This window comes from Paramormyrops kingsleyae, chromosome 20, assembly GCF_048594095.1.
Source record: "Paramormyrops kingsleyae isolate MSU_618 chromosome 20, PKINGS_0.4, whole genome shotgun sequence".
Lineage (NCBI taxonomy): Eukaryota > Metazoa > Chordata > Actinopteri > Osteoglossiformes > Mormyridae > Paramormyrops > Paramormyrops kingsleyae.
The window spans coordinates 945,517-968,591 of NC_132816.1; the positions used below are offsets into that span (position 1 = coordinate 945,517).

At 44.0% G+C, this 23,075-nt stretch overlaps 1 protein-coding gene across 3 annotated transcripts in view; it reads right to left on the reverse strand.

The window, feature by feature from the left end:
- Positions 1–332: 332 nt before the first annotated feature.
- LOC111836853 (atlastin-2-like) overlaps positions 333–23,075 on the reverse strand; it is a 32,667-nt gene continuing 9,924 nt past the window's right edge. Inside the window, exons 2-14 of one of the 3 annotated variants that reach the window (XM_023798473.2) lie at positions 21,024–21,307; positions 16,624–16,758; positions 16,390–16,494; positions 16,045–16,095; positions 14,528–14,584; positions 14,269–14,361; positions 4,994–5,132; positions 4,417–4,544; positions 3,738–3,794; positions 3,384–3,455; positions 2,247–2,678; positions 2,028–2,042; positions 333–1,929 (exon numbers count right to left, since the gene is read on the reverse strand). In XM_023798473.2, coding sequence (XP_023654241.1) covers positions 1,819–1,929; positions 2,028–2,042; positions 2,247–2,678; positions 3,384–3,455; positions 3,738–3,794; positions 4,417–4,544; positions 4,994–5,132; positions 14,269–14,361; positions 14,528–14,584; positions 16,045–16,095; positions 16,390–16,494; positions 16,624–16,758; positions 21,024–21,307 — 1,679 coding nt within the window. In that variant the 3' untranslated portion in view covers positions 333–1,818. The remainder of the gene's footprint in view (positions 1,930–2,027; positions 2,043–2,246; positions 2,679–3,383; positions 3,456–3,737; positions 3,795–4,416; positions 4,545–4,993; positions 5,133–14,268; positions 14,362–14,527; positions 14,585–16,044; positions 16,096–16,389; positions 16,495–16,623; positions 16,759–21,023; positions 21,308–23,075) is intronic. The other 2 variants (XM_023798475.2, XM_023798474.2) reach the window with 2 other exon arrangements.

The following is a 23,075-nucleotide window of genomic DNA, read 5'->3' on the forward strand; positions in this document are numbered from 1 at the left end:
AGTATTGGCAGGTCAGGCTTAGAGAAGAAACGGGTAGGACAGTCACTCATCCCACCTCATAACAGCAGCTCAGCATTTACCTGTGATGTCACTGGAAGACGTTGAATGAGTAACAGGCACAGACGTAAGTACTTAGCTTGAGGTTTAAATCAAAATTCCCTACCTGCTGCTGTCCCACCTGACACGACATTAAGGAAAAATCAATGGCCATCAAACAATGACTTGTGCCAGGCTAAACCATTTTAGAGTGACTCATTTAGATTTTAATCATGAACATTTTAAACAGCTTTCAGACCCCGCCCCCCCCAAATATAAACATTCATATACTGGTGCACAGTCTTTGAATGTAGTAGTTTTAATCTTGTATTGAAAAATAAATTACAGAAAATACCTTTAAATTGCAACAGAAGACAGACTAACAATCCGAAAATGTTTTGCGTGAAGGGGTGGAATCGTGGTGCGTGGGGCAGGTTTTTTTTTTTTTTTTTTTTTTTAAACAAATATACTTAATAAAAAAAAAAAAAAACGCAACCTGACATACACAACCACGGAACATTCCCTGACAAACTGGTCTTCAGCCTAGCATTGATCCACTGCTCCACTACAAAGGTTACAAAACTGATCTCGTATACATGCTGTTTGATCGTACTTAAAAAAAGAAATTACCATCTAAACTGTACAAAATTGCGCTTTGAGATTTTTGGACGGAATTCCAAACATAAAAAGATTGGCAGAAATGAGTATAAGTACTATATATTACAGAAACAAACATTTTGAACAGTTTTGATCATTTTAGGGTAGATATGTAGGTTTAGGTGGGATAGGCAAGGCATTGTACAGTTCAGATTCCCCCTGGCTACGACCACTTAACTTACTTGTGTGCGTGCACGGTGTAAATCTGCTAGCATGCAATGATTAATACTGGCACAGGGATACTACAGGATTACAGTTCGTGTAAAACCACAGTGGCTCATTCACTTCTCTGTTTCTAAGTGGTAACCGTCGCCGACAGCAGTGCTGCCACGGAGACTGTAGAGCGACGGGCCACTAGATGGGGCAGTCAAGCTGCTGCATTTCCCTGAAATTCCATTGAACGTAACCAAAGAAACAACAACTCATGGTGGAACATGAGGATGGTAGGGGAGGGCCTTAAAACAGCCCACAATTCCTAAACTGCTTGGGGGGTGGGCAGGAATACTGGACTGCAAGACATCACATTTGACAGGATAAAGGAGTTGGGGTGGGACAGGTGATGACTCCCTTCCGGTACTCAGTGATTGGAAGCCAGGTGAGCTATCTACAGTAAAAGTGTAAACTTTGGTTTGCAGTTCCTCAGTTCGTGACGAGCACTCCAAGCGCCCAATCAGGTGGCCTTTAACTTGGTGTGCTGGGTCACCTGCTCAGTCAGACTGGCCTTGATGGAGTTTGCCACAGTCTGCCTAATGTTATCCTCCATAAAGTGATCGCTCAGGGGCTTCAACACCTGTAAAGATGGATGTGAGAGACGGGGAGACAGGGAATGAGAGGCAGGCAGGATACAGGGCCAGCTGGGAATGTAGAAATTAAACAAATATAAACAGAAATACCAGAATGCAGAAGCAAACATCGGCAACTGAAAAGATGCAAAAATGCCACTAGGCAAACAGGCCACCCCACCCCACAAACGCCCCCCTTGCATAACAGGAAAAGAAAACCTCTGAGAAATGCCAACCTGTTTTATACCTGGGAGTGACCCAGGCACATGTTAGATTTAATAGCGGCCAGCACGGATAGTAAATGAAAATAAAAAACAGAAACTGAAACAGAGTACAGATGATGCTATTTCCTCTTCTTGTTATTGTTGTTTGAGGACAGTCTCTTTCTCTGTGCTGGTACAAAAGAGTTTCCTGTGACACGACTCCTCGCCACCTCAAATAGTTTGGAAAAGACCTAAAACAGGGAATTTTAGTAGGTTAGCAGGACAGCGAACACGAGGGGGGCAGGGTTAGGAGAAGCTGAGGCATAAAGTGTTTGCTAGCCATCCTCACCTTTCTAGGCGTCCTCTGAATAGCAGAAAAGTAAGACAGAAAGGAGAAGCAGAAATTAGGGAGGGGGGAAAAGCAGGGGGGAATGCGGACAACACAGAACAAGCTAGAACAACTGAAGGGTCAAAGGTTAAGGGTCACTGACAGGACAGAGGACACCAAGGAACCCAATCACACTGGGTCATCAGAAGAAATACCGAAAAAGCAGACCGAGGAACCCACCTGTTCCCAGAGCGTCTCCGCGACTTGGTCGATGACTGCCCCTAGCTCCCGGAACTCCCCTGAGTACTTAACGTAGCCCCACACACAGAGGGAGATGAGTGCCACGCCCAAAACCAGGTTGCAGAGGGACGCTATAGTGTCCAAGCCCACGATACTAGTCACTCCCGAGATGATGTACATGGCGAACATGACCGCGAAGAGCGTGGCGGGCGTGCGCGCCGCGTAGAAGATGTTCTTGCTGTCATTGTGTTTGGTGAAGTTGGCGTAGGCCTCGTCCAGCTCGCTCTCCAGTTGGTCCTGGTAGCGCCGGCAGAACTCCTGGCCGCCCATCTTCTTCACAGAGCAGAACTGCTTGATGGAGAACTTCTTGAACTCCTCGTGTTTGCGCTCCAGGTCGGCGGGGGCGATGTACGGCTTGTCTCCGCCACAGACCTACAAAACAGTGGCTCATCAGGATGTCATGTGTATAGGGCAACAAGGCTGTAAGACCATAATCAAGATTTAATCATGGAGGTGAGCCAACATTTGTCACGCTTTAGATGAGGGGACACCATGGAGGCTTAGCAGGTACCAAGCAACCTCACAGCACTGGGTTTGACGTCCAGTTAAAACCTTAGACCCGCGTTTCAATTTTGTACAGAACTGGGTTTTCTCCCAGTGCCTATGTTGAGTAGGTCAGCTGGCTTCAAATCAAGTTCAGTCCTAGTTCTGGCACCCCAGGGTGCAAGCACATTTTCCATAGAACCAAGACCTGTTCCAACAAGCTGTGCCAGTAAAATATTCATCTTACTTTCATTTCGGAGCAGAATAAACCAGTTGTTCAGCAGATGAACAGAAACAATTTACAGGGCCCTTAATGGACTTGTTTTGCCAAATCGAACATCGTGACTCATTCCCTCCACTGCTAAATTGATGCAGATTGCAAGCTGAGCAGGAGTAAGAACCTCCCGCGGAGAGACAATAAACGACACTGTGAGCATCTGCCACTGAACTGACCTCCTGGCCAGGACAGCCCTGTCCCTGAGCTTCCCCAGATAACCTCCAGAATCACAGCAAATAAAAGGTCCAGCTGTAGCAGGTTTAACATGAAGGCCAGGCACAGCCGACACCCACAGAAGCCCCAGCCTGCCATCATACCTCCTCCATGCTTTTATTGTAGCTGTCTTTTGCCCCAGCAACAGCTGCAAGGTTATTGGCTTCAGCCGTTGCCTGGAAAAGAACACACATCCAATATACTCAGAACTGTCACACAGCACTATGATGAACTTCATTAAAAGTCTGGAATGCTGAGGGCCACAAACATTGCACTACATTTCCTAGAAGTCACATCTACAACAGGTGGCCCTTGGTCCATTCATAACATGCATGTGAAGTGTATTTGCTTTGTGGATGCTTATAAGTAAAGACATAGACACCTCAATTCTAGTACATATGCAAACCTAGGTATCTACTGAAACCCCACAGAATCATGCCAGCTTCAGCATCTCATACCTGCAACATGGATTTGGGATGAGGAAGCTCCTCTCCTTGATATATCTTGATGTAGGCCTAGAAAAACAAGAGTGTTCCTGGATTGAAAACTGGTAAACAGACAGGAAGCAGCGAATAGTTAGAGGCACAATGTTACAGTGGGCCTGCGATCATAGTGGGGTACCGCAGGGTTCAATTTTAGGACCACTATTGTTCCTAATTCACATTAATGATATTGACACCAATACATACAGTAAACTGGTCTTATGAGGAGAAGTTACCTGACCTGAATTTGTTCAGCTTCGAGCAAAGGAGACTAAGGGTATATATGATCCAGGTATATATGATTCTAACAGGTTTGGATGCTGTTCAGCCAAATGGCTACTTCAATGTTAGTTTAAATATTAGAACTCATGGCCAAACGTGGAAATTAGCAGGAGAACATTTTAAAATGAATTTGAGAAAGCACTTCTTTACACAGCGTGTAGTTAGAGTATGGAATAGTCTTCCTGTTAGTGTAGCGCAAGCTAAAACCCTGGGTTCCTTTAAATCAGAGCTAGATAAGATTTTAACATCTATGAGGTTCCCCAAACGGGCTTGATGGGCTGAATGGCCTCTTCTCGTTTGTAAATTTCTTATTTTCTTAAGACGCTAAAGTAGGAAAACCAAAGAAATGCAACATGTAGCTTTGCACTCTTACCTTGAAATACTCAACGAGATGCCGGCAGGTCACTTTAGATGCTCCAATCTCCTTCACGACCAGATTCTTCGGGGATAACAGAAAAGGAACAAGGTTCTCCAGTTCCTTCTTAAAGTCCAAATCAATATCTGAAAAACAGCCAAATAGATTTAAGTCTAGTTGAAACACACATTACCCTTAAATGTTTGTTTCTTTTGGGGGGAGTGGCTATTTAATCAGACTGCTAAGTCAATCTTATGCTGGGTTTATATATAGTGCATAATTACTGCCAATTCACTGTAGCAGAAGTGCACGAAAAAACTGTCATAAGAAGCTTAACTAAACATAGGCACTGGCAATTGAACTGGTATCTGAAAACTGGTATCTGATTACATTATCAGACAGACACTTTAAAGACTGACGCAATTACCCATAAAAGACATTCATTAGCAGCAAATTTTAGAAACAGCAGGTAAAATGTTCTAAACGAGCCCTGAAGACTGAACCGCTACTCAATGACCATGGAGAACAACACGGTTAGATGAGATCTAAGGGGATTCGACAGAATAAGCATGATGGGGGTGGGGGCTCCACATACCAATCAGCCTGCCATCAAACTGGGGGTTGGTGGCGACCTTGAGGCCTGGGTGGGGCAGCAGAAAGCAGCCGATGGTGGAGAAGCAGGAGTGAATGTGCTTCCTGACATTCTGCAGCTCCTCGTGTTGGTTCTGCTTGACCTGCACCCAGAACAGCATGGGCAGCAAGAGGAACCTAATCAATGCTCGCTGGCCTTGTTAGGCTCAAATCCTACAAGAGTCAACTTTTGGGACTTCAGTATTAATAGTTTTCCACGTGCGCTTATGGTGCACACACACACACACACACACACACACAGGTCTTCCTATCTAAATGGGGACCATCCATTTATTTCTAAGGAAAAACCCTAATCGTAATAATGACACCCTTAACCCCTACCCAACCCTAACCATAAGTAACCAACCCAAATACAAGACTTTTGGCTTCTTTATTTTGATTGCATTCACAGATTTTTATAAAACTGAGGTTATCAAAATGGGGACCTCAAAAGATGTCCCCAAAAGTAGGGAATAACTATTTAGTCCTCAAATGTGATCTATGCAAACACCCCCCCACACACACACAAATTTGTTGGTACCCTTCCACAAAACACAAAAAGCACAACTCTCTTTGAAATAACTTGAAACTGACAAAAGTTTAATGGCATACCTTATTGTTTATTCCATATTTAACACAAATCAGACCGCTTTTGATTATAAAATATTCAACTGAATCAATAAACAAATGGCACAGACAAAAGATGGTACCCTTAATTTAATATTTTGTGGCACCACCTTTTGCAGCAATCACTGCCAACAAGCGATCTCTGTATTTCACAGTGAGATGTCTGCATTTGCCAGCAGGTAGTTTGGTCCACTATTCCTGCGCAAACTGCTCAAGCTGTCTCAGGTTTGAAGGGTGGCGTCCCCATACTGCAATTTTCAGATCTTTCCATAGATGTTCAATAGGATTAAGATCTGGACTTATGGAGGACCATTTAAGAACAGTCCAATGTCTTTTTCCTCAGCCATTCTTGAGTGGTTTTAGCTGTATGTTTTGGGTCATTATCCTGTTGGAGGACCCATGACCTGCGACTGAGCTGCCTGACACTGGACAGTAGTGCTGGGCGATAAAACGATCTTGATTTATCAATAAAAAATTAGGACAATCACGATGATACACACAGACTATAGAACTCGATCAACCAAGTTTGCTCAGTTTTAGAGAATGAGCTGAGACAGACAACTCGATAGCCTATCACCTATCTAGCAGAGGTTTACTGAATGCCAGCACAACAGCCAATCACCGACGACATAATTTTGCCCATCCTTCCTTAAAGAAGGTAGGTGTGAGTTTTGGGCTTAGGTCTGTCTGCAGCTGACGTGACGTGGAGCGAGATCTGCCGGCGGCTGCAGGGGTGGAGTATAAACTGACGGCAGCCAAGTCGGACAACTTCTACTCCTCGTAGTGTGCGAGACCAGACTGTAATGGCAGCACTGCCAGAAGGGTGTAGATAAATCTATACAAATATCACCTGCATGCACATTACTTCTTTTCCAATGACCAACTCCTGATCCAAATTGTTAGCAGTGAAAAAATGAACTATTGAGTATAGTGGCCCTGTGTAAAATGATAGCTGCCAGGAAAAAGATCAAATACATTTTTTATTGTCATGTACAGAGTACAATGCAATTCTTACTTATAGATTGGATGATTAAACAAATCAGCGCAACATTACAGTAACTAATAATAAACCACTAACTTACGTGTACTGTTAGAGCATTTATGTAATTTATTTAAACTATTTTACCAGGCAAATTAACCGAAAACCAGTTCTCACTGCTTTACGTGCTTTTCGGGAGAAATAGCAAACAACACATCGAAACTTTCTGGGATACAAACGTCATGTGTGAGACTAAACTCTTCAGCCAAAAAGGGCAAAGTTGTGTCATCAAACTGGTGGTTCCAGTTTGTGCAGCCGGATGAGTGGTGCTGCACGATCTATCTTAAGTCGTCTTCCTCTTGCGAGGATTTTGTACCATGTGATATGGTGACACGTGGTGATCTTTTGCAGCGCTGGACAAAAAAAAAAAAAAAATCTAACCATGATTTGGCATTTTTTTTTTTTTATGTGTTTTTTGTTTAGTTTAGATACTTTTCTACCTCAGAAGTTTTTAAGAGACCAAGAATAGAGGCAGATACTTGTTGCAGTCAGTTCTGTCCTGCTTTATTTCATGTTTGCCCTTTAACATATTTGTATTATACTGTTTTGCACATTGTTACATTATTATATGGTTTTGTTCATTTGAGCCTTTTCTTTGAATACTTGAAAATCAATAACCTTTTATAATTTTAAGGGAATTGTGTATGTACAGTAAAATTTGTTGGAAAATAAATAGTTTATTAATACTATTTCAATGTATTCATTCTATTTGTTAGAATAGGATTATTTTTATTATTTTGATTATTACATTACATGGAATAGCATATAATATAATATTGATAATTATCGATATCGGTCAATACAGGAAAAAAATAGTGATAATTTTTTTTGGCACATCGCCCAGCTCTACTGGACAGTATGTTTTGCTCCAAGATGCCTTGGTAGTCTTGAGACTTCATAGTGCCTTGCACAGATTTAAGGTTCCCTGTGCCAGATACAGCAAAGCAGCCCCAAAACAAGACAGAGCCCCCTCCATGTTTCACAGTAGATGTGGTGTTCATTTCCTTTAAAAGTTTAATTTTTCCTTCTGTAAACAGAGACAAAACTGGAGCTTTCTGGCCAGTGCCATCAGTCCAAAGGACATTCTCCCAGAAACTTTGCAGCTTGTCAACATTCATTTTGGCAAATTCCACTCTGGTTCTTCTATGTTTTTCTGTCAATAGTGGAGCCCTCCTGGGTCTTCTTCCATGGAGCCCATTATTGTTTAAAATTTGTCGGATGGTGCTACCAGAAAGTGACGTACCTTGACCATGGAGCTCAGCTTGAACGGTTTCCTTGGCTCTTTCTACCATCCGCAATATCCTTCTAATCAACCTGGGGTTGCATTTCCTCTTGCATCCACGTTCTGGAAGGTTGGCTGAAGTCCCTTGAACCATATACTTTTTAATATTCGCAACTGTGGTCTCAGGAACATGAAGCTGTTGGAGATGGTCTTATGTTCTTATAAGAACTATACAAACGAGAGGAGGCCATTCAGCCCATCGAGCTCGCTTGGGGAGAACTTAATAGCTCAGAGCTGTTAAAATCTTATCTAGCTCTGATTTAAAAGGAACCCAAGGATTCAGCTTGCACTATGTTATCAGGAAGACTATTCCATACTCTGACTACACGCTGTGTAAAGAAGTGCTTCCTTAAATCCAGTTTGAAAGGTTCTCCTGCTAATTTCCACCTATGGCCATGAGTTCTTGTATTTGAACTAATGCTGAAGTAACTATTCGGTTGAACAGCATCCAAACCTGTTAGAATCTTATAGACCTGGATCATGTCCCCACTCAGTCTCCTTTGCTTGAGGCTGAACAGATTTAGCTCAACTAACCTTTCCTCGTATGACATTCCTAAGACCAGAAATCATTCTTGTGGCCCTACGCTGCACCTTTTCTAAGGCCGCAATGTCCTTTTTAAGATAACCTTTACCTTTAACATTGTTATCAATAATCATCTTTCAGAGCTCCTGAGACAGCTCTCTCCTTTGCTTTCCCTGGTTCATGTTCAGTGTGGTGTACACAATGATACCAAACAACACAGTAGCATGTTCTTTCCCTTTAAATAGGCTGAATGGCTGATGAAAAGCTTGAAAACGCACCTGTGATGCTAATTAAGGTTAAACACTTAGTTCCTGGAGCCGACACCTTATCATGGTGGAGGGGTTTACATGGTCCAATGATCCCAGGAGCCAAGTTGCCTGGGGCTTTATGCCCCTGGTAGGGTCACCCAAGGCAAACAGGTCCTGGGTGAGGAACCAGATGAAGTGCGGCTCATAGACCCCTTATGAAGAGTAACATATTGGATCCACGATTTCTCCTCGCCCGGATGCGGGTCACCGCCCCCCCCCGGAACCAGGCCTGGGGGTGGGGCTCGATGGCGAGCGCCTTGTGGCCAGGCCTGCACCTATGGGGCCTGGTCGGCACAGCCCAAAGGCAGTACGTGGGTTCCCCCCTCCAATGGGCTCACCACCTGTAGGAGGCACCAAAGGGGTCAGGTGCAGTACGAGTTGGGCAGTGGCCGAAGGCAGGGACCTTGGCGATCCAATCCTCAGCTGCAGAAGCTAGCTCTAGGGACATGGAATGTCACCTCTCTGGCGGAGGAGGAGCCTGAGCTGGTGCGTGAGGTTCTGACTAGATATAGTCGGACTCACCTTGACGCACAGCTTGGGCTCTGGAACCAGTCTCCTTGAGGGGTGGTGGACCCTCTTCCACTCTGGAGTTGCTCGTGGGGAGAGGCGCCGAGGAGGGGTGGATATACTTATTGCCCCCTGGCTGGGCGCCTGTACATTGAGGTTTACCGCAGTGGGCGAGAGGGTAGCCTCCCTTAGTCTTCGGGTGGGGGGGATGGTCCTGACTGTTTGCGCTTATGCACCAAGCAGCAGTTCAGAATACCCACTCTTTTTGGAGTCCTTGGGTGGGGTGTTGGAGAGCACTCCTCCTGGGGACTCTTGTTCTGCTGGGGGAATTCAATGCTCACATGGGCAATGACAGTGAGACCTGGAGTGGCATGATTGGGAGGAATGGCCCCCCCGATCTGAGCCTAAACGGTGTTTTGTTCTGTGCTCATCACGGATTGTCCATAACAAATACCATGTTCAAACATAAGGGTGTCCATATGTGCACTTGGCACCAGGACACCCTAGGCCACAGTTTGATTATCAACTTTGTGGTCGTGTCATCGGACTTGCGGCTGCATGTATTGGACATTCAGGTGAAGAGAGAGGTGGAGCTGTCAACTGATCACCACCTGGTGGAGGGTTGGCTCCGCTGGTGGGGGAGGAAGCTGGTCAGACCTGGCAGGCCCAAGCGTATAGTGAGGGTCTGCTGGGAACATCTGGCGGAATCCCCTATCAGGAGGTTCAACTCCTAACTCCAGCAGAAATTCTCCCATGTCCCGGGGGAGGCGGGGGACATTGAGTCCGAATGGGTCATGTTCCGCGCCTCCATTGTGGCAATCCCCAAACCCACTGTGGGACTCCAGGAGGCAGCTGACAGGTACTGGCAGGCTAAGCAGAATGCGGCTTAGGCAGTCACTGAGGCAAAAACTTGGGTGTGGGAGGAGTTTGGCGAGGCCGTGGAGAACGACTTCCGGACGGCTTTGAGGAGACTCTTGTCCACCATCCGGTGGCTCAGGGCAGGAAAGCGGTGCAGCATCAACACTGTTTACGGTGGGGATGGGGCACTGGTGACCTCAACTCAGGATGTTTTGGGTCGGTGGAGGGAATACTTCGAAGACCTCCTCAATCCCACCGACATGCCTTCCAATGAGGAAGCAGAGTCTGGGGACTTGGGGCTGGACTCTCCTATCTCTGGGGCAGACGTTGCTGAGGTGAATAAAAAGCTCCTCAGTGGCCAGGACCCGGGGGTGGATGAGATCTGCCCAGAGTTCCTTAAGGCTCGCATCTGTGGTATCGCGTGGACATCAGGGGCAGTGCCTCTGGCCTGGCAGACCGGGGTGGTGGTCCCACTCTTTCAGAAAGGGGACTGGAGGGTGTGCTCCAACTATAGGGGATCACACTCCTCAGCCTCCCTGGTACGGTCGATTCGGGGGTCCTGGAGAGGAGGGTCCATCAGATTGTCAAACCTCAGATTCAGGAGGAGCAGTGTCGTTTTCACCCTGGCCATGGAACATTGGACCAGCTCTATACTCTCAGCAGGGTCTTGGAGGGTGCATGGGACTTCGAGTGCTTTGTGGACTTCGAGAAGGCATTCGACCGTGTCCCTCGGGGAGTCCGGTGGGGAGTACTCCAGGAGTATGGGGTGCCAGGCTTCCTTATAAGGGTTGTTTGATCCCTGTATGCCCGGTCTGCATGGTCGGCAGTAAGTCAGACTCGTTCCAGTGAGAGTTGACTCCGCCAGGGCTGCCCAGTGTTTCTATGGACAGAATTTCTAGGCGCAGCCAGGGCGTTGAGGGTGGCTGGTTTGGTGACCTCAGGATTAGGTCCCTGCTTTTTGCACCATGGATTTTGGGCTGATATTTAGCATTTTTTAATGCATCAGCATCGGCCGATATCCGAGTGCACTACGCTGATTTACAGACAGGCACGTCTGCGGGCAGCCCAGTGTTATTGTTGCTGGGGAACACATAACCCAACCCATGCTGCCTTGCGCAGGACCCCAACCAGAAGTTTTGGAAGAGTCCTGGGAAAAAACGGTAAGGCTTAAATTCTGATCTTTCAATGACCCATTTAACTGGTTTGCTACGAAATGTTGCTTTAAAAGAAAACACAAGCGCTTTTGAAAGAGAACGCGAATTACGCTGTCGGGAACTGGGGTAATGATAATGAGCCTTCAACCAACTGTAGCTTACAAGTAACGTTAAGGATCATTGATTCTGACAGTTAGTTTTGTGCGCTTGTTGGTGGGCTCAAACGTTTTAACTGTTAAAAATCATTTTAATTGTTAACATTTTAATTATTACCATATCAGCCCGATGTTATCAGTTCTGTTTTTTTTCTTGTGTCAGAGAGTTTCACTCTGTGTGTGTGTGTGTGTGGGGCGGAGCAGGCAGCTCTCGAACACTGCAGCGTGTGTGAGAGTTGCGTTATTCTGCCCTGATCACAGACAGCACCATCTTCAGAGACACAGAACTGCTAAGAACAATGCATGGCGGAGAAAACGGTTTGTTCGAAAGCATGGTTACTATTCACTTGAGCTGATGCTGACAATGGTCCTTCTATGCAACGTTTTTGCATTTGAGAGCGGAGATTCAAATTTGTCAGATGTCTAGATACAAAGTGCACGACTTTGCGCAATTAGTTTCCTCATTAAACATGTCTATCCTTTATACAGGCTTATCCGTCCACAACGTCACAAATCACTAGGGACTTATGTTGTCCTTGCATACAAGGCTGTGTAACACGACAGTTATTTTATCTAAATTTTCCGCGTTTGCTAGATTCTGATTGTGAATTTGGCTTGTAAGCTGTCTGTCTGCTAACAACAGAAAACATGTTAGTGAAAGGTTTTGGGCCTTGTACACTAATCATACCATGATGCACTTAGTTACTAGTGTTTTTTTCTTTCAAAATGTATTAGAGTGTAATTGTTTTTATGTGCATGGAATACTGAAATTGTAGAATGAATTGAAGATGAAGGCACTATAATAAAAATGCTAACCTTGCATTTTCTTCTGCTTTAGTAATTGCTGTCTGATAGCTGAACAAAAATCTAATCCTGTATGGCAGCATTTCACCAAGCCAACACCAGGAAAAGCCAGGTGCAAAATCTGCAGCAGGCTGGTGAGCTTGGGAGCTGAAGAAGGAGTTTGCTGCTAAAGAGATTCTGATGCTGCTATTTTTATTGTTTATAAGTTTAAGTTGTATTGTGTTTTTGTTAAAGTTTATATTTAAATTTTCACAAGTCAATATTCAATAAATGCTAAGTTGAGAAATTTTGTGTATCGTTTGTTATTAATAGTGTGATATTATATCATGCAAATAGAGGGGAAAACGTCCAATTTTTGGCCAAAAAATATCGGCAGCATATATCGGCCATCGGCTGACCCCGACTCCTAAATATCAGCATCAGCTATTGAAAAACCCATATCGGTCGACCTCTAGTAGTGACGGGAACAACGAGATCACGAATACAAGTGGCCGAAATGGGTTTCCTCCACAGGGTGGCTGGGCTCTCCCTTAGAGATAGGGTGAGGAGCTCGGTCATTTGAGAGAGACTCAGTGTAGAGCCGCTGCTCCTCCGCATCGAGAGGAGCCAGTTGAGGTGGCTCGGGCATCTGCTTAGGATGCCTCCTGGACGCCTCCCTGGTGAGGTGTTCCGGATATGTCCCACTGAGAGGAGGCCCCGGAGAAGACCCAGGACATGTTACATCTCTTGGCTGGCCTGGGAACGCCTCGGAATTCCCCCGGAGGAGCTGGATGAAGTGGCCAGGGAGAGGGAAGTCTGGGTTTCCCTGCTTAGACTGCTGCCCCCGCGACCCGACCTTGGATAAGCGGTGGATGATGGATGCATGGCACTTAGTTTGAAACATGACTAAGGATAAATAGTCTCTTTAGGGCTACCAACAAATCTTTCCATACTGTTTTACTCCCATGCACCCTCCAAGACCCTGCTGAGAGTAGAGCTGTTTTTTTTTTGTAAAAAAACAAATAATTTCTTTTCACAATTTTATTGGTTTACTCCATCACATACTAAAGGCATGCAGTTATACATTAGACAATTGCTTTTAACTGAATCACTTTTCAGGAGAAATGAAACAGTAAATGAGCTGTAAGGGTACCAACAAATTTGTCAATGTCTGTCTGTATAATATTTTTATATTACACACACACAAACATTTCAGTGCACAAATTGCTGCGTAGGTAAATGTATTGTTTGATATGTCCTGCACTGCAAAAACAGCCTACACACTGCACTTTACCGTTTTTGTGCATTTGTATATAACATTCAAGTTCACTTACTGTTCATTTTGTAATTACATTTGTTTAACTGTGACAACTAGGCTTGGGTGGTATCTAAGTTTTCATACCACCCAAACATACCACAGGGTATGGAATTTATACAGCAGTTTCAAAAGCAATGCTATTGTGGCCATTTGAAGTCTTACCAATAGCATTTTTTCACTATTTTTACTCAAGCCTAATAACTTTAAAATTCCAGTGAAATATAAACTTTCATGAACACCATCTGCATCCTCAGCAGTCCATACCAGCACATGGAAAAGCAAAGTATGAACTGGGTTTTACACTGCAAATGCCCGACATGCTGGAAAGCAGTTCTAGGCTACCAAAATATTTAAAGCTAAGAATGAATATTTCAGATACACAAATATTTACTCATTTGCTAAGGGATTGTGATGTATACTTACATTCAAAGAGGCCTTGAGCATAAGCAAGTTAGCTATTCAGTAGTGGGAGGTAGAGTCAGTGTTTGACTTGGGTTTAACAAGATGTTCTCAGATTTAGAGTAATGCAAACATGGTTTAGTGTGCAGCCTTTTTTTCTTAAAGGATGTTACTGCCAAGAGTTTGCTATGGGAAGCTCAGCTCCAGTCAGCAGCCCCAGTAAGACACAATTCAGGGAAATACTTACCAGTCTCCATCCGAGCTCTGCCCACAAAGAAAAGCCTTACCTGGAGCCTCTTCTCCAAGAAGGAGCTGCCTCCCTCCAAGCCGTAGGGGTGCTCATAAGGGTAGCTCCAGTCTCTTATCAGGAACATCAGGGTCTGTTTGGCCAGAACAATGAAAACATGATTCAGTGCAAAAGCCGTGCAATTAGATGCAAGGCTGTACAAGGCCCAAGGGAAATGTCAATTTATTCAACGTGGAATTCAGCTCATAATAGGATCACCAAGGCTGGCGGTACAACCAAAACGGGTAATAAAAAATTACCTGAAAGGGCTTCCCATCAACTTCCTCCATGGCCAAGCGCCCATATTCTGTGAAGAGCTACAAAAAAATACAACCACTTATTCATGGAGAAATGTGCAGACCTGCTTGATTATGGAAAAAAAATCATAATCACGATAATTTTTGACCAATATCGAGATCATGATTATTTACCTTGATTACTTACCACAATTTACCACTCTTGACTGCAGAAACACTATTTAGTTCATCTTAATCTTAATTGACATTGAATTGAAACCAAAATAAATTTTACGATAACATACAGTGAACTTGTACAAATATATTTTTAAATGAATAGACAAATTATACTGAGATTAACTTCTCGGAGGTTCAAAAACACTAAACTTGATTTTTTCCCCCACGACTATACATATTAAAGTCAACTGCACAGTCTACTGATATAAAAACTGCAACTGAAAGATTTTTAGGAAGAAAAACTAGTCCATATACATCTGACTTCAGTGATGCACAATGGCAGGAGACAATATTTTCAGCTGTGCTGAAGACCCTCTGTTTTGCTAAATAATATGGTGCAGACACAGGATTTCAAACACATTCAGCAAATTATCTGCTGTTGTTCTTGATCGGATTCATTGAAACAAAAATTGTTCCAAATAACTGAGGTGCGTTTACCTCTTGTCAACCAAAGGTACACATTCTACCATTTCGACCGTGAACGCGTTTAGATTGCTGTGCTGTAGGAGTTCACCAACAGCGTTTAGGGAGGGGCAAAGCGCACCGCTGAAGAATTAAGTGCATCGATCTAGATTTATTGCGCATGATAAAGTATGGCATCATTTCAAACGAGACACAAACAAATGGTTTCTCAATTATCATTTTTTCATAATCATGGGAAGTCATAATTGTAATCGTGATTCAAATTCTATTAATTGCACAGCTTTAGCCGACCCTAACATATTGACCTATTGAGCTACTGAGTTGTAGAACGATGCTTTTACAAACATAAGCTACTGTAACAACAGCCTTTGTCCCAAAATCTGGACAGCAAAATTGCTTTTTGAATGATGAAATGTTGTCATGCTCAGGGGAAGACTTAAAATTATGTGACCCCCACCTACCTCTATCATAGCTCTTATGGCTTAAACACAAAACTCCACATTTTACACTATATGAACTATGTACGTCCATCTAATGCACTTCACTTAAATTATGGTCAGTGCATTTCGGGACAGTTGTATTGGCCATGTTAATATATTTTAATTTCAGTGGTCATTTTTGACACACCACAGCATACAGTGCACAACAACGAAATGTGTCCTCTGCATTTAACCCATGTGTGACATCGTGATATAGCAGGGAGCAGCTAATTCAGCGGCCGGGGAGCAGCGCTTGGAGGCAGGACCTTGCTCAGGGTACCTCAGAGGTGCCTTGCTGGTTGGGGATTCAAACCTTCAATCTTTAAAATTACAAGTACATTTCCCTAGCCATTAAGCCTCTCATAACCTCCATGGCCATCGATTATTTTAAGCAATATTCACCTGAAGGTGCTGAAGATCATCTTCTTGTATATTCTGAGACAAGTTATAAACCTGCAAGAGATCAAATTTGATTTATGGAAGGGAAATGATAGATGCATGAAGGGTTGAGAGCAAGTAAGGTAGGTAAAACCAGCACCAAGTGGCAGGGATAGGTTAAAATGTGTACATGTGAAATGCTATGGGTCTACTCTAACAAGTACTCCTAGCAAAGGAGTGCAATGTTACCAGAAGACCCCAGTGAGAAATAACTACAGGGGCACGGTGACGTAAACAGCTCGCAGGCGGGTAATACCTGCTACAAACAGGTCATCTTGGCAGGGTCACACCAGGAGAACATTAACTCACCTGGACAGAGCTGGTCATGGTGCTCAATGCGAACACTGTGGCACAATCTTTGATGGTCGACTGGCTATCAAATGCCCCTTGAGTGTCTAACAGCAGAACAGCAACCTGTGAAGACACGGTCAACACCATTTGTCCAGGACTGACACACAGCCTATGACAATAAGTATGGGAGACCCACTCAGCACGGGACAGACGTTACATTTCTCAGGAACCAAAAGGTACAGAGACACCTGCCTTGCTCCCATCTGGTTTGTCCACCACAAACACTTCACTCCACGCCTGTATACCCGTCGTCTCCCTCTCACAGCCCCCCCTCCAGGTGAATCCAGTCAGAGGTTCCTCATTTCCACCCAGCCAGGAGCTTGATCTCTGCACAGAAAAATGGGGGGGGGGGGGTTTATTAGCAATGATGGGAAGCAACACCTAGAGCCACCACTAGAGGGCATTACACAGTCATCTTATACAGAACTATTACACAGGTATGGAATTCTATCCATCTTCAAGCCCAGCGTTTCTCAGCCCGGTCCATGATTTTGCAGGAGCTGGAAGGAAAAAAATGTGGACTGTCTGGGGGGCCTGAAGGCTATCAAAGATAGTAAAGAGCACAAGTTTGAAGTGCACCCTGGCAAGGATGCTAGTTTTCAGACAGACAAGACTATATCCCTCATAATTTAAATTATATTAGCTGAAACATCCTTGTGTATTGTCATGCACTGTGTTTATATACCTGTGCAGTTTAAGCTTCACAGCAGCTCTATTTTGGAAAATTCAATTCAAACCCGCAACCTGGAAGCATGGGGCAACAGTGGTACACTGCCAGCCAGAGGCACCCAGAAGCTAAGAATGAAGACATTACATTTCATCTGGGTTACGACTTAAACAATTTTACGTTATGCTGCAGGGGAAATTACGGAAATTACCTTTCCAGTACAGATATCCTTGGAAACTGCGACAACAAATGTTTGTCTTGATGTTATAGAAGGTAAATTATAATTTTACTCCTTGTATTAAATGCATTAGGCATTCTGGAAAACAATTAAATGTCCATCTGTATTCAAATAAACTTTTGAAGTACCAGTAAAACTCCATGGGCATTTTATAATATAGGTTCTTTTTTATCTCCACCACTCAAAGATTTAAACCGCCGTAATCAATTACAAAGTGCTCCTCAGAAGCAGTCAGGCAGAGTAGTGTGAACTCACATCCCTTTACGGTAAACATGGTCCACTCAGCATCTAGCTCATCTGGAGATGCTGAATGACGAATGCCACACAGCTTGTGAAGAGTCTCCCCCCTATTCTAATCCCAGCAAGACAGATTTTCAGCCCACTCACTCCCCTCCCAGAAGACCTAGCTGCCAATCTCAGGGCTGGTCACCAGTTCTGTTGGAGGCCATCCCACCCACATGGATGCTTAGAGGTCGCCGATGATGGCAAGCTTCACTTCTCACATTTCATTCAACGGAACAGCTGCTTAACTTCCTGCTTCAATACCTTGCGGTATTTTAACCAATACAGACAATAACAATGAAGCCCTGCTGCTCTCACCACTTTTGAAAATGAGCCAAAGTGTACGACACTCCCAGAAGATACAGAGCTGCCGGGTGGGGGGGGGGGGGGGGGGTTTGAGAACAATCTCACTTTGTGAGTCTAAGTGCAAAGCCGGCAGAGATGCCAGTGACACTCCAGCTGGAGGAGACGCGTAACCAGGGCAGGAGCAGGACCTCCAGAGACCCCCTGTGACGTTGATACGTTGAGTTAGGGGAATCACAAGGTCCCCTGTGTGACAGGCTGGAGCGTAAACACCGACTGTGAGATGACACAATTAAAGCCTCTGGGGGTGGGGGGGTGGGGGGACTAGCACAGACTGTGCTGTCGCAATTTGGAAATAAGGCTCCTTTTATTGCACTTGGACAGAACAATTGAGCCCTGAATGTGGCTAAAACGATTCATAGCGCAGTTTGTGAAATTGCTCCCCATTATTCTCAATAACACAACTACACTCAAAACAAATCCAGTGGTTGTTTTTTCTTTTTAATGAACAATATAACGTAAACCCCCAAGCTCATTTCAGCATGTTAATCTGATTGGAAAAGCCTTTGGATTGACTGGAGAATTGAAGGTTTTACCTGTCCTAGGCAACTACCATCGAAATTGTTACCAGCAACAGTAACCCAGCACGACAGAAGACCTGACCCACTGCACTAGGTTAACATGTGAAATACTGACATGATGCTTAAGAACAAACCAAACCACAAAAAAAGCTCAAACTGATAAATACAGTGAAGGTTCTAGCATGACAAACTTAAAGAACTGAAAGCTACTAACTGCTAGGGGTGGCACGGTTCACAAAACCCATGGTTCGGTTTGTATCACGGTTTTAGGGTCACGGTTTTCGGTTCTGTACGGTTCTTGTTATTTTTTCTTTTAATCTTTAACACTCCAGAAATGTACTTCAGCATATGATATATAGCTTAATTATCCACAATTTAGGATACAGTATTAAAAAAGTTATATCATGTAATCATGCATAAACTGAATTTGACTTGACTTAAAGCACATTATTAAAATTATTAAACATTATTAATCCCAGAACAGTAATAAAATAAAAGTCTTGCCTTAACATAAATGCTAAAAGAATAGATCGCTTTACTCGCTATTACAGTTGGGTATGGGCATGCGGTCTTATTTAGAAAACATACAAAAAGAGACTCATATAATGTTTAATCATTCGGTTTGTATTTGTCCGGTCCACGGGGTTAATTTAATTGGGGATCGTTAAAATGATAGATCACCTATCTTGATTAAGCCTGATTCAGTTCGTCACTCACACACACACACACACACACACACACACACACACACACACACACACACACACACACACACACACACACACACACACACACACACACACACACACACAGGATTATTAGGAACACCTGTTCAATTTCTCATTAATGCAATTATCTAATCAACCAATCACAATCTCCTGAACTCCAAACTGAATGTCAGAATGGGAAAGAAAGGTGATTTAAGCAATTTTGAGCATGGCATGGTTGTTGGTGCCAGACGGGCTGGTCTGAGTATTTCACAATCTGCTCAGTTACTGGGATTTTCATACACAACCATTTCTAGGGTTTACAAAGAATGGTGTGCAAAGGGAAAAACATCCAGATTGATATGTCTAGTATGATCATCTGGCAATAGCCTGTAGGTCTGTGTGGTCAGCCACTGTGCAATAAACAGAATTTTTAGGAACATGGCAAATGTTCACATTGCAGCATGGAAGCAGGCTCACTGTTACAACGCTGACCGGGGAAGCAGAGGCGAGGAGACCTAGGATCGGGGGAATGCGGGGTTTAATGAGCAAAAGGAACACAGACGAGCGGTAAAGCAGAATTACAATATAATGACCGGACTGGAGAAAGAAACGGAAACGCGGACTAAATACAATGGAGTAATGACAAATTTGACAACAATCAGGAACAGCTGGTAAACACGGGGAATCCACACAGGGTTAACGAGGGGGCGTGGCACACGGAAAGAGTGGACGATCGAGGCATGACACTCACTGGAGTGCTTTGTCACAGATAACTTAATTTTCTTTAACAAAGTGCCTAACCGCACATTAAATAAAGTCACACAACAAAGGCGCACAACAGTGTTCAGATGTTGTGCTATCGGTTGGCTGAAATTTAAACGTTTTCTTCAGAGACAGGGTGGTAACGCCGAAAACACGAGCTAAACGCAGCAAACGAAAGGCTACCGGAAATTACTGGCTGAACTTTTACCGGAACTACGTCACATCGCTCTGTGCATATAGCCTATTCTTTCGCGCGAAAGGGAAACACACTGACATCACATACGGGGCACGAGGCTACATTGCGCATGTCATGAATCGTCGAACCTACTAACTGCAAAAAAAAAAAAAAAAAAAATTACACTGAACGTTATATCTGCAAGCCACCAGATCCTTCATGCAGGTAGCCAGCAACATTCAAGGAAACCAGGAACCAGTTACACAACGTTTAACAATTCCCTAAAGATCCGATCTTAACGGGTCAGTTACCAAAACTCACAAGCACAAATGGTTATATTTAACCAACTTCAACAAAACAGGCGAATAACCCTCAAATGTTTCCCACTCAGACACTTACAAACACCCATTGCCTGCAGATTCAGAGCCGAGGACGGTCCGAGGGGGCAGGCTGACCGAGGCAGGCAGCACTAGCAACCCATCATGACGTCCTTGATTATGTCTTTGGGGAGGACGATCTACATCAGGAACTAATTCAACCAAATAACTAAGATGTTACACTGTTAGAGTAGGGTATCATGGAGCCCCAGGAGCAAACAGAAGCGTCACTCATCCAGGCAGGAATCCATTCTCTTATCCAATTGGGGTCACTGTGACCCAGATAATGCCGCAGGAAAGAGCACAGGGCAGAGAACAGCCTGCCGGGCCACTAGGGTTCACATTCTAATGGTAATTCTGCAGCCGTTCATATCAGCAGGATTAGCTGGGGAAGGATGCTGGGACAAGCAAAGACTGAAGAACAGCAGTCAAAGTCCTGCAGCAGTTTGGTGCAGAAACCTGAGCCCGTAAGGTGAATCAGGGCACCGAAGCCTCACCTGGTTATACATGTAGCGCAGCATGAAGTCCAGCAGGAAGGACTTGCCCTTGCGGAAGGCCCCGGCCACGGATACCACCACCACGTCCAGGTCCCGCACGTGCTTCTGCATGAGGATGCGCTCCAGGGCAGCCTCGTCCAGCTGGAAGCAGTGCTCGTCCTCGTCCGTCACGACGATCTGGACCGGTCCGATCACGTCTGGCACGGGCTCCTGCTTGCAGATAGGGGGTGCCGCTGCCCCCTCCCCAGCACCACACGGGAGTATGTCTTCCACACCATGCTCATCTGAAACACAGAAGACCCCACAAAGCCATCAGTGGGCCCAGCTTAACCATTGCTCTGTATACTCTCAAGGTGAACAGAACCAGTATCAGCTACAGGATTCACCAGTGCTCAGTCCGGCAAAGTCGTAGGTTAGCACCGACTCAACTTTGAGCAGAATTGTTATGGAGGAGCCACAAACAGGCTGAATGGTTCAAAGATCAGCTTCCGATACACAGAGCTAGGAACATAAAGGACCAAACAGACCACCACAAGCCTGAGAAAACACCTCAAACTGTGACCAAAAGTGGATATCGAGGGGTGTGATTAGGACTGGACGATATGGCAAAAATTTATATCACGATATATTTCTTAATTTTGGTCGATACGATATAATTCCGATATCGATATGGACAATATTAAAAAGCCTCAGGAAAAAACTGCCGAGGACACACACAATGGATGTCTGCAAACTGAATTTGCAAAGTCTATAATACCTCCAGGCTCCTCCTATTAAAATTATATCTTTTTTTTTAAAATAAAAACAGTACAAAAAAAAATAAGGTTCACTTTTTATTTGTATTTAGCCTTTACAAACAAGAAATGTGAAATAAACTATCAGATAAATAAAACTCTCAGACTCAGCTTATTAACAATAATATATTTCCATTTAAACTAGAACAGACTGATTATTCATATACAGTCGAACCCGGTTATGTCGCCAGCCTAGGGTGTTGCCAAAAAGCGTCGAGATAACCGATGATCGAGATAACCGAAAACCAATATGGCAGCAATATATTAACATGTGCTTGAAATTTATTTATGTGCGTTAATAACTGAGGATGTACATGCACGGGTTTTTGGTGTTTTTGGCATTGCCGCAAATTGTTTGATGCGATCGGCATGCTATAAATATGTACATACATCAGGGCCGGTTCTAGACATGCATATATGAGGGGGCAGACAGAAATGTGAAGGGGGCACATGGTGGCGACAAAGGCGGGAAAGGGGTGGGGTGGTGCTCTGGATAACTGTTTTTGTCATGTAATTGGATTGCACTTTGTCAGGCCTCTACCCTAAGACCTGTCCAACTTGGGTGTCCCACCTGAAGGCTAAGCTTCTGCTGGTCTAGCTCTTAGGGTCACTGAGGCACGCAAAGCCCCTGACCACAGTAAGGTGGCAATCCCTCAGGGGGAAAACTGAAAAGTAAAACAACAAAAAATAAAATAAAATATTCCTCATCAGATTAAAACAAGTAAAAACATTATGTTTACCTTAATTGGATGGCCTATATCAAACATATTTGAACCCAACAAAACACTTTTCACTATTGCCAATATTAACAAAACTAAAAAGGGTAGGCTAAGTTATGAAAAAGAAAAAATCAATTCACCGAGTCTTGAAATATAAAACTGAAAAATAGGATCGGTCAGGGTTCATTTCACTACATGTTGTACTTGTTATAACTATGTATGTGACGAATAAAGAATCTTGAAATCACAACGAACAACTCGCTCAATGAGAATGAATGACGTAACCGACTGGCTAAGCTGCTTCTAGCACCGAGGTGGTTAAAATGGTACGGTCCACACTAGGGGTGTCTGAAATCGTTTTACATAAAATTTTCCTACAAGGTTAGGTTCTTTCTTTAAAAAAAAAAAAAAAAACAAAAGAAAAATGTTAAGACCTTAACCCAACTGCTATTTTTGTCTATTTGTGGGGTGCTTGATCGGGGGGTACTGGGGGGTACAGTATCCCACGATCAAGACCCCCCCCCAAATAGACAAAATGA